The sequence below is a fragment of the Myotis daubentonii genome, chromosome 1 (assembly GCF_963259705.1).
Source record: "Myotis daubentonii chromosome 1, mMyoDau2.1, whole genome shotgun sequence".
Classification (NCBI taxonomy): Eukaryota; Metazoa; Chordata; class Mammalia; order Chiroptera; family Vespertilionidae; genus Myotis; species Myotis daubentonii.
In genome coordinates this window covers 8,169,426-8,181,594 of record NC_081840.1, presented here as the reverse complement: position 1 = coordinate 8,181,594, position 12,169 = coordinate 8,169,426, and the positions used below count along the sequence as shown (strand labels likewise).

At 57.1% G+C, this 12,169-nt stretch overlaps 2 protein-coding genes across 5 annotated transcripts in view; both read right to left on the bottom strand.

The window, feature by feature from the left end:
- The window catches only part of ITPK1 (inositol-tetrakisphosphate 1-kinase), a 133,303-nt gene that overhangs the window by 42,238 nt on the left and 78,896 nt on the right, over positions 1–12,169 (bottom strand). For all 4 annotated transcript variants that reach the window (XM_059687544.1, XM_059687565.1, XM_059687554.1 and 1 more), the window contains one exon: positions 11,555–11,680. In XM_059687544.1, coding sequence (XP_059543527.1) covers positions 11,555–11,680 — 126 coding nt within the window. The remainder of the gene's footprint in view (positions 1–11,554; positions 11,681–12,169) is intronic.
- LGMN (legumain) overlaps positions 1–12,169 on the bottom strand; it is a 254,837-nt gene that overhangs the window by 201,928 nt on the left and 40,740 nt on the right. The gene's annotated exons all lie outside the window — the stretch shown is intronic.

Below are 12,169 nucleotides of genomic sequence, written 5' to 3'. Positions count from 1 at the left end.
TGCACAGGGCTTCCCCTTCAGAGGACTGAGGCTGCCAGGCCTTTGGCACAACACCATCGCTGTGACTGTCAGGGCCGGAGTGAGGAAAATTACAGTGCAATCTTCCCATCGCCGTTTGCTGTTCGGAACCACTATTTAACCCACAAGTTCAGACTGGGGTGGTCAGGGCCTCGCAGCACAGGGACTAGAGCAGACAAGCGGGAAGTGTGAGCACTCGAGCACCAGACAGAGGCAGGGTGGCCAGGTTCAAGGTCCGAACAGGCTGGGTGCCGCCCCTCTCAGGGCCCTGACGCTCTCCCACACTCCATGCCTCTGTGCAGATGAAACTGATCAGTGGTGGGGCTTGGACCAGCCCTTGGTGGGTGGCAGTTCAACTGGTCCTACTTCTATGGAGGAAATGTGGGCAGCAGCCTGAGTTAAGAATGCATAAACTCAGCGTGTGCCTTTCCAGGTATTTATGCCTCAGAATTCCTCACACGTGCACACAGAATAGCCACACAAGGATATCTGATCACTGCAGCGAGTTTGTAAAACATGATCAGAAATGTCCTAAGTGTCTCTCAGCAGAGAGCTGGTTAAGAAAAGGACATTACGGTCATTTAATGGAATCTCATACCGCCATTCGAAAGAATGGAGCAGCCTGACCGATATGAAACCATTTCCCAGATGCAGCGTGCATGGCTCCGTGTGGGGAGGGAAGGCCAGCTTTGTTTACACACAGAACCACCTGCAAAGGCTCAAGGCCACCGGAACCAATGGCTGCTCAAGGCAAGACCGGGAGGAGACTGTTCTCGAATTTGTTCTATACCACAGTCAGTCAGTTGGGACTGCTAGGAGCCACACCTAATGAATCTCCCAGGATCAGTCCCTGGGCAGACGTAAAACTCACCGTCCAGGCCGGGCTGGAGGTGGGAGAAACGGGGGCTTTAAGGGAGGGCGGAGGAAGATTCCTCGAGGCAGAACCTGCTGCAGAGCGCAAGGCTCACAGAACAGGGGTTCAGAAGGACAAGGAGAGGTTGGAGCACCCAGAGAGACACACATCACCACACACATCTCACCATGTCCAGATGCAGGAATGTAGAGAGAGGGTGCCTGTGTGGCTGGGCCTGAGCACCCAGACAGACAACGGGTTCCCCAGGGTGCTACTTTGCACACTCGCCCCAGTGAGCCTTCGGTGGCCTCTGGGTCAGAGGTACCCCCACGTGAAGGCAGACACCGCCCACAGCTATGCATCCACCTGAGGTGTCACACGCCTGGCTCAGCCAGCCAGCAAGCAGCGTCAGCAAGACTGGGAGAAACCCTGGTCCCACAGAGGTGACAGGAGAGTCCAGGAAAAAAACGTAGCTCCTGCCAAAATAGAGCCTAGAATGCGGAAGAGAGGCCGGGAAGGAAACTGCACACTTTATTATCTGAGACAGCAAATACCTCTCCCCGCTCTTTGCCAGGCCCCCACTGAAACAATGCCTCCCTTTCTGTCCCCAGGTTCCAGCACCAAACTCATAGGCGTCTCCCATCCCCGCAGGCTGGCAAGGTGCCCAGTCAGGTTGTTCATCTGACAAACGTCACAGCCCTGTTACAGTGCCACCCAGTATTCAGGTCCTCCGGCAAACTGAGGGACGCCAAGGCCACACACAGCCTCCGGAGCCGGGGAAGGGGCGTGCAGGGCTGGGAGCTGGTTACGAGATGGCATCTCCTCACAGGCTGATGCTCAGCCAGGCCGGGCTGGCATGTCCAGTCAGGGGCCATGTCAGGGCTGAAGGGGGTCCCAATGGTCATCCGGCTCAGACAGCTGAGCAATGTGGGGACCAGAAAGGGGCTACCTGGTTCCACCCCAGCTCAGCACAACCCCTCACTCCTAAAGCGCCTGTCTCAGCCGCTACACACCTCCTCCACACACCTGCTCAGGTGGGCCTGTGAGCAGCCCCGGCCTCCGCTGCTTTCCAGTATCCAGCCGAATACTTGGCCCGCCCCACCCTGCAGCCAGTCCCCCCAAGGCCCACAGGCTCCCTGCCTGCTTCAGGGGTGTGCAAGCATGACGGCCAGAACTCAGGGCACCCACGCTTTCAGCAGTGCGAGGAGCTGTCTGGAACCACAGCCGTGCTTGCAGTGAGCTGCTGAGCTCCGCACCAACCAAGGGTTGCTCCGGCCAGAGGCCACCGGGGCCCTCCTCTCTGCACTCAGCCCCCGCTTCTGGCTGCATGAGAACAGAGAGGGCTCCTGCTGGCAGGGCAACCCTGGCTATGACCCTGGTGCCGCAGACCTCAGCCTCCTCTCACGGAGGCCACTGAGCATGCTCAGTTTGCACACGCTCCCCAGCCACTCTGCTCCGGCTGCACCAGCTTATTCCACGTCCTTGGGCCTCTGTGCCCGTCATGCCCAGCGGCCTGGACAGATGCTGCCCCCTCGGCCTGCTCCCCAATCTCCCCTGGCTTCCCGAGAACTTTCAGCCTCTGAGCTGGTATCTACCCCTTAGAGGCTGTAGAGTAAGGTAATAAGAACTCCCCATTGACTCATAATCCAAATGGTGACCTTTCTCTTCCTCAGGTGACCCTGAATCACAGGGCCCCTACCCCCCGGGGGCTGTTAGCTGCTGGCCAAAGCCCCTGGGGGGCACATTTGAAAAAGCTCCTGAGCGAACCCAGGCAAGTGACTTAACATCCGGGGGGCTCCATTTCCTCACCCAAAAAGTGGGGAAGTGATTCCATTTCCCCAGATTTTTCTTCTTCCTAGAACTTAACAACATAATCAGAGAATGTGTTACTTTTTCCTCCATTTGCTTGTGTTCTTTTAGCATCACCCCTGCCCCATCCCAACCCCTCCCCGCACCCAACACACACACACACACACACACACACACACACACACACACACACACAACTCGTGGGGCAGGGGCGGGGTCTACCTGGTTTCTTATTCATTGCACCTGCAATGTCGTTTATGATTCCTGGAATGCAGTAAGTGCTCAAGTAAGACTTATTGAATGGATGACCTAACAGTTATTTGATGAACCATCTCACATATCAATGGAGAGACATGGACAGGTCAGGGGCTGGAAGCCAGGGCGTGGGGGGGGGCCGAGGCAGGCAGGGGCACAGACCCCGCCAGTGTGGACTGTGCAGGGAGGGGCTCAGAGAAGGTCCTTGGACCTGGCTCTGTCCGGCCCAGGAGGACCAGGGCTGCTCACAGCTTCACTCTGGGCCGGTGGGAGGCTTCGTGAGCTATTACATGAGGTCAAAGGAAACCACACTGGGCTTTATCATGGGCACACAGCCCACACAGGCAGCAAGGAAGCAAGCAGGAAGGCATGGATCCAAATCAGGGCAGGAGGAGAAAGGCAGAGGGTGACCTCTCTGCTGCAGGCGTCACTCAAGTGAAGAACCCCGGAGAATACAGACCCCTCGGTCAGAGGCCCAGTTCTCCAAAACCCAGGCCTGTGCCCAGTGAGGGTGGCTTGACTAACGTGTGAGGCCCTGAGAGCTGGGGTGCTCTGGGAAATGCAGGGGTCCGACCAGGAGGACAGTCAGCAATGTCCAGAGAGGCTTTGGGCTGTTACAATTGGGGGTGGTGTTACTGGCACCTAGTAGGTGGAGGCCAGGGATGCTGCTAAACATCCTACTATGCACAGGACAGTTCCCCACAATATAGGCTGATCCGGCCCAACATGTCAACAGTGCCAAGGATAAAGATCCCTAAAATAATGTGTACACAGGTTCTATTTACAAGTTTGGGAAAATGTACTGTTAATAAACATTAGTATTTCTGAAACCCTGTGCTGTAGAAACCTGACCGTCTACACACACACACACACACACACACACACACACACACACGGAGGGACTGCAGCTGGCATGCTGGGCCAGGGCTCAGCTTCCATGGAGGCCCCCCCGCCACCACCCGCCCACACACACACATACACACCACCCAGTGCTGTGCAAAGTCCAGCGCTGCCCCAGGCTGGTGACAGGGTCATAAAATCGTGGTCTTCTCTCCACACAGGAAAGGCCCTGCAGCTGGCTAATGGCACTAAGTGGCACCAACCTCCCGGGCAGAGAGAAGGATCACAGCCACCGCCTGCCGCCTGGGACACAATGGATGTCTGTGCACTGGCCCTCTACTGGAGGAGTGGCCTCAGGACCCACCTCATGGCCACCCCAGGACAGGGTCTGCCCTCTGGGGCCAAGACCAGCAAACGCCCAGCTCTGCTTCCCCTGGCGTCTGCCAGCCAGCGTTTCATCCTGTGGCACCAGCTGCCGGAGTGCTGAGGGGCTGCTGTCCCCGACGGTGAGCTCCTCAGTTGACCCTGCGTCACTGGCCCTCACCGCCCGGGGGTCCTCTGAGGTGTATTTGGGAAAAGCACACGTGGGGTTCTACTGAGGGAGCCTGGGCAAGTGACTTCACATCCCGGGGCCTGTCTCCTCACGGGGCACATGGGGAAGTGATCCCACCTTCCCAGGGATTGATAGAAGCGCCAAATGAGGTGAGAGACTGAAGTGCCCAGAGCAGAGGGGGCCGCCTGGGATGTGCTTGGACAGCAGTGGCCTCTCCCTGGCTCCATGGTAACCACCTGGCGCCTGGAGTTCTTAATCTGACTCCACCCACCCAGAGGCCCACAGGCCGCCAGGCTCCGCCCCCAAGAGGGACTGAAACTCATAATTTTCATGGGTTTAGATGTTATCTTCCTGATCAGATTAGGAAACCTAGAACAAGAAAACTTGTCTCTTCTACTCCCACTACACCCCTACAACATCCGACCTGCGCTGCTGGCTGCCCAACACACCCCCGAGGCTGACAGGGCCTCGTTCAGCACAGCTGAGCCCTAGGGGTCAGGGGCAAAACGAGTGTGACCTTGAAGGTGATCCCACTGCTCCCAGCAACGCCTTCTGATTTGGACATCACAGCCCCCAATGCCATCCCGGCACGTTCCTTGTGTGGCAGGTGGGCAAGCAAGGCCAAGGTAAGGGGTTCCCAGGACCCCCGACACCTGCCCTGCCCTGCCCTGCCTCTTAAACTAAAATCAGTCCATATTTCCACCCTCGTCGCAGAGCACAGCTCCCATTTGGGGACACTTTCATAATCACTGGCTCATTGACTCCAATTACGACTAAGAACTCTCAAGTTGGCTGGGGCCGCCAGCCACAGATAAGGCGGCGAGAGCAGTACTTACTGCCTTGGCCTCATCATAAGAATGATAATGGGCCGACATAACGGAGTGCCACTAAGTGTGCCACCTGGCTGAGTGCTTTCCGCGTGTCATCGCACCCAGGCACCGGCAGAGTGGTGAGCGTGTACGCTCATACAGGCATGTTCTGAGGGCAACGTGCCTGGCCACGCATTTAATCCTCACAGCAACCCTATGGGGCAGCTTCATTATCTTTCCTGGTTTTTAGAAGAAAAGAGTGCTGAGGGGCTGCTGTATTATTGTTCACGTCTGGCTCCCTGGCCTGACTCCCTGCAGTCAGTCATGGCCTGGAGGACCGGTGCGGCCACTAAAATGTGACCGTCCAGAGCACGTGCCACTCTGGGGCAGAAACAAGAGCCTGAACGAGCTTCACTGAGTTCTCTTCCCTTTGTCACGATGACCTGTCACTGCTGCCCCATCATCCCAAGTCCCAGACACGCCGCAGAGCCCAGGCCACCTTCCGATGGGGTGTGTCCCAGGTAGAAATAAGCCAGGGCTGGGCTCCAGGGGCCACTTGTTCCGGCAGCCCAGCCAGCTTTACTGACAGACAGGGCAGGAAGGGCCTAGAAAGGCATCCCCTCCGCCATCCCCAAGGGGAAGTGGAGCCCGCAGCCCACTTCCAGGGAGAGACAGGCCACACGTGGCCGGGTCCAACATGGGCAGGTCCGGCAGACGCCCACCGTCTCCTCCAGGACCATCAGCCCCGAGTGCTCTGGGTGCCTGACGTGCTGACATGCTGAGTCCTCCCACAGCCCTCACAGGCAGGGAGTGCAGGTGTCCACATTTTACAGGCGAGGGAACTGAAATCCAGGCCAGCCAGCAAGACATGGTGGGAGAGCTCTGAACCCAGGCAATGGGCTCCATCCGGGTTCCCAAGGACACTGCTGGGGGGGGGCGGGGGGGGGGGGGGGACACTGCGCAAGTCCACTGGAGGAAAAAGGCCCATCGCCGGGCTCTAGACAGGCACACAGAAAGTCTAAGGAGGGCGCTGAGGACGATAAACAGGTGGCTAATAAGTACACGAAAAGTGCTGGACATCACCAGCCGCGAGGGACTTGAGGTCAACACGCAGATACACCGCTGGTGGGATGTAAAATGGTGCAGCCGCTGGGGACAAGTCTGGTGGTTCCCAACCGACCACATGACCCCGGTTTCCACTCCTGGGCACATACTAAAGAGAAATAAAAACACTTATACACACAAAATATGTACATGAATGTTTACAGCAGTGTTGTTTGTAACAGCCAAACGATGGCAACCACCACATGTCCATCAGGCGACGCCTGGATCAGCCGGGATGCATGCGCACAGCGCACTGTTACTCAGCCAGAAGAGCAGTGAAGCACTGATCCATGCGGCTACATGCATGAACCCTGCAAGCATGCCAGTGAGGAAAGCCAGACACGAAAGATCACGTGTTGTGTGGTTCCATCGTAAGAAAGTCCAGAACAGGGCAATCTGTAGCCAGAACGTGGTGTTTGCTAGGATTGGGAGCAGGGGTGGGGACAGGTCCGTTTCTGAGGTGATGAAAATGTTCTGAAACTGACTGTGGTGGCGGCTGCGAGTGACTGTAAACGCACTAACAAGCATGGATTGTACACTTTTCAAAGAGAGAACTGTATGGTGTGTGCGTTATACCTCAATAAACCCGTTTTTAAATAAGGGGTGGGGGTGGGGAATGGGCAAGGAAAGAGCACTGCGTGCTGGGTCCTTTTAGGTCAGACCGTGATCAAGGACCAGCTGGCAAAGTGTCACTCCCGGCTGCACCCACCACAGCCAGGAAAGGGCTCCCCACCCAGATCCATTTTACACAACCGAACAGCTGACAGTTCAAAGGCTGGCTCCCCCTCACCTCACGGGTCCCTGCTCAAAGGCTGGCCCGTCACAGCTGAGAAAGGGGGCGCCCGGGACCACGGGGCCTGAGGTGAGGGGGAATCCTGGGGTGAGGAGCAGGCACTGCAGAGCCTCCAATGACAGGAGTTCCCTCTTCATCTCAGACTCTGCCAGGCTCCAATGACGACAGTGTCCCCACTGCTCAGAGTTCTTTTTGCATCGGCAACCATCCCCCCTCCCCCCTCACGCCAATTTAATCTGCTCGTATCACCCCCACCCTGAGCCTGCAGGACAAAGTCCAAGCTCCACCGCCTGGGGAAAGTCCTCTCTCCCACCTACAGGCCACCCTGGAAGCACACCATGCGCACCCAGAAGGCAGAGCTATGGCCCCAGAAACCCTCCTGGCCTCCTCCCTCTGGGGCCTGCCCTCAGCTGCTCACTGGACCGCTGGCTCCCTCCGCTGACCCGCCAGGGCACCCTGCACAAGGCCAGCGCCCACGATATTCTTTCACTCCACACACATAGAGGCCCGTGTGCGGCCACAGGGATGCCAGGTGTGCATGAAGCAGACGCAATCCCCGCCCCTGTGGAGCTAACCCCAATGGAGAGACCGACAGTAGCAACTGATAAAGAATTACAACCTTCTGCCCGGCTGATGTGGCTCAGTGGTTGAACATCGACCTATGAACCAGGTCACGGGAGGTTCAATTACTAGTCAGGGCACATGCCCCGGGTTGCTGGCTCCATCCCCTGTGTAGGGTGTGCAGGAGGCAGCCGATCAATGATTCTCTCTCATTACTGATGTTTTTATCTCTCTCTCCCTCTCGCTTCCTCTCTGAAATCCATAAAAATATTTTTTTTAAAAGAAAAGAATTACAACCTTCCAAAAGGAGGGAAGGAAAGCATGGAGTTATGAGGACAAGGGTCTAGGATAGGGGATAGGTCCTTAGTCGGATAATCAGGGGACATCCCTGAGGAAGGGGCGCCTGAGCTAAGAGCCGGGGAGGGAACGAATCCCAAGCAAGGGAACGGCTGTGCAAAGGCACTGAGGTGGGCAAGAGCACGGAGCGTGAGTAGCTGCGGTGGCAGGGCCAGCACGGCACGGAAGGGGCAGGTAGGACAAGATGAGACTGCGGAGGAAGTGGGGGCCAGACTGGGCAGCCCCCACAGGCATATTAGAGATGTCAGGCTTTATCATCACCTCAGTGAGAGGGGTGGGACAGTTTTAATCCAGGTCGAGCAGTGCCAGGTCTGCCTGTCTCCTAACGCCTCGCTCTGGGGCTGTGAGGGCACATCCTGGTGTCCCCCGGCCTCCCTCCGGCTGGGAGCTCAGCAAACAGTGTGCCACTGCAGAAGTTGTTGTCCTGGTGTTCAGACATGGTCCAGGGCCTTTCGGGGGACACCTCGTATCTTTCCAGCTAATCAAGATGGGAAGAAGAGGTGACAGTTGACTCAAACCTTCCCTTTTAAGCTCATACAGGAAAATTGTCACAAAGATCCACCGAGACCACTCCACGTGCCTCTTGGAAGACGATCACCGAAACCCTTCTGGACAATTGTGAGCTGCAGCAGGAGGAGGACACCCCCGCCACACCTCACAGGTGGCCCTGGATGCCAGTGAGAAGAAAGTTCTCTTTGCTCCCCTAAGGCCTGGGGCAAGGACCCTCCACTGCTCCAGCCCCACTGGCCACATGGGTGAATCCCCAAAAGACCTTTGCCCAGGCTGTTCACTGAGAACTGCGTCTCAGGCAGAGCGCTGGCGGCACCAGGCTGCTGGCTCCACATGAACTTGGCACAGAAAAACAACTGAATCATCCCCACGGTTCTCCAAGCCAAGCCTTCGAGGCCAACTTTTTTTTTTTTTAAGCTTACGGGTGGTTTCTATGGCAACTGGCTTTAGTGATCTGCAGTAAGCCCCAGGCCCACACTCTCCCGGCCTGACAAGGGCCGCCAGGAAAACAGCACAGCCTCTCAGCTCAGAGAGGTCCTCTCCACTCCAGACCCTGCAGGCTGGATGGGGGCACCCCATAGGCAGAATGCTTCCGGGCTGCAGGACATCTCCCCACACCCCAACCACCTCCCCAGGGACCTGACCGGCGCCTCTGAAAAGGGCCCTCTGAGATGAGCCCGCCGGAAGCAAACCATCTTACTGTTTTCTTACAGCAAAATGTGGAAAGACCAGCTTTGCAAAACTCAAGCCCTGGGCTCTGCTTTCCACCTCCTAAACCCAGGCCTCTTTGCTAATGTCTCAGTATTCAAACAGGAATCTGAAAACATGTGACCAAGGCCAAGTGTCAGTCTACGTGGTCTGGCACTGGATTTCACTCTTGTATGGCCTGCACAGTGGGACGACAGGTCACCACTGTCAGCACCGTGCCTGGCGGCAGGAAGGCCGGCGAGCCGCTGAGCCCGCCTCGTCCCTGGCCCTCTGCCGGCGCCCTTGGGTCCTCCTCTATGCCAGCCTCCGCCTGGCTCCCCTCTTCCTGGGGCCTCTGGAAAGTGCAGCCTGTCACCCTTTTCCCCAAAGGATTGTTCTCTTCACAAAGGAGGCAACGCCCTGTCCTTATCAGATATCCGGCTCCATGCAGAACAGACTGCAGTGAAAATTTATCCCAGAAATCCCGAGGCTGGGAGGTTACCCTGCGGTCACCTCAGTCATCTGAGGCTGGCTGGGTGTGTGTGCCCTGGGTGGGACAGGCTCCAGGGACCCGGCAAGACCTCCCTGAGAAATGCACCCGGCGGCTGAAGCCCTTACACTACACGTCCCCACATGCCCCTAACACGCTCTCTGTAACCTTCTTTTCTATTAAGACCAGAACACAGCGGACCCTGCTCTCCTTTACCGTCAGTGGTCACCTGCCCTGGGCTGTGAGCTGTGTGTCTCGGGGAAACAGGGATGTGAGGCCCCCAGCGGTGGTTGTTCTCGAGCTCCCAGGGCGTGGCAGGCTGGGGGCTGTAAAGTCCTTTGTCTTGGAGGAAGCAGGAACACAGCTACAGTAGAAGCACTCAGCAAACATTAGGCTCTCTAAGGTAATGAACATTACTCGTCGCAGCAACCTGCCCCCCTGGAGAAGTATTCCCATTTTACAGAAGAGGAAAGTAAGGCTCGGGGAGGTCATGTGACCAAAGCATCACCTGCACTCGCTACGCCCTAGCACTGTATGAAGCACTTTGTGTGCACCGTGTCACCTACTCCTCCCACACTGTGGGAGGTTTCCTGGTACTAACATCATCTATAGATATAAAAGCCTAATATGCAAACTGTCCCTGCAGGAGTTCGACCGGGAGACCGATAGCTCGCTATGACGTGTACTGAACACTAGGGTGTGGTGCAGAACAAAGAAAGGCCCTGGCCGGCAGCCGGCAGCCAGGGAAGGGAGGCCCTGGATGGCAACCAAAAGGCCCCGATCGGCCCTGATCGCTGGCCCAGCCTAGGCACCCTACCCATGTATACATTTCATGCACTGGGCCTCTAGTTTTATAGTAAGAAACCAGGCTCAGCCAGGCCACAGGGGAACCCAAACATGCCCTTCCCTGTGGCCTCCAGCCCTTGGGAAACATTTCAGGCCACTGGCAAGGCAAAGGCCCCGGAGGGCACCACATGGGGACAGCACCCCCCACCTCCAGGCAACGGGCCACCAGCTGGGCCACAAACAGGCCACACTGCAACTGCCTTGCACACAGGAAGCAGCAATCTGTGGCAGAGTCAGCTGGGAGGGCTGAGAGCCATGGGAGGGAAGGAGGCTGAGGTCACAGACCCCGAACACAGGGGAGGAAGAAAACGCTGTCAGCAGAGGGCTACTGTGTGGCAGTGAGAGTCCCCTTTGTCCTGATAAAGACAGACAGGAGGTCAGCCTCCAATTATCACACCGAAAAGTGCGAGCGCCAGCGTCCCCTCCCACTGGGGAGGCCCTGCTTCAGCTGCCTTTTCACTGATAATACGACCTTGTCTTTCATGACCGCCGAGCTGCTTTCCAGAGGAATGAATCATGTTCTTGTCCACAACAGAGAAAATATAGGACAAGTCAGTGGGGGCGAAGGCAGCACCTCCTGAGGCGATGGGCAGGTCACCATGGGGTCAGGACCCAGGCTGCTGGAGAAATGGGCAGGGAGGCAGGAACGGCCAGGAGGGTGTAGTCTGTGCTGAGACAAGCACACGGTGTCTAGGTAATGAGCACAGAGGGGGTCTCCACCACGGCAGTTCCAATCCTAAGACCTCGAGCATGGCAAGAGGTTCCACCTCCTGTGCCAACTCAGAACCGCTGGCTGTGGCTGTAGCTGTGGCTGTGCAGCCGTACCTGGACTCAGCAGGACTCTGATCGGTAAGTCATGCCTACACAGGGAGAGGGCTAAGGGGGTGCCAACCATACCCTGGTTCAATCCCATTTCACATCCAACCAGACGGAGGTCCTGGCAAGGACGTACCTGACCACAAGCCATGTCTTGGCAAGGGCAGAACCACTCTGGGAACACACACACAGCCAGGCAGCTTTAGAAACGCACGAGCCATTCACAGGCTCCCTTCCTCACGGCCCCGCTCACCTGGAACCTGTGCACCAGCTCCAGGGACTGGCTGTCGTTCTGGTCGGCTTCCAGGATGACATCGGTCAGCTTGTGGATGATGACGTCCAGGGGGCCCTGCTCCTCGATCGGCCGGCTAAGGTTCAGCTGCGAGGGGGAGACACAGAGAAGCACTTCAGCACCTGAGCCCACTGCCCTACTCTGTCCCCACCCTCCCCACGTCCCTGCAGCCGGAGCAAGGAGTGGGAGGGCTGGCACTCGAGGGAAACAGACAGGACAAAGGGGATCCTAGAGCTCCACTGGGGCAGGCCCCGTGTTTGCACTTCTGTCGCTGAGCCCCACGCTACCCAGGGTGCAGAAGACACACAGGGAATCAAGGTGACCAAGAACCTAAAGGTCGAGCGAACCATCACTGTGCAATCGCTTCATAGAGAGAGAATTTATTGCACACGCCCCCTCTGCCCGACAGCCCGGAATTTTTCAGGAAGACCTCAGCGAGGTGAAGTCACACAGCCAGACGTGTACTGAGAACCAAGAGGACACTCCACAAAACAACACAAACTCTTAGCAAAGCAGTCATCTCCATAAATCTGAGAGCTGCTGCCGAGAGGCCAGATGCTCACACGTCACACTGGA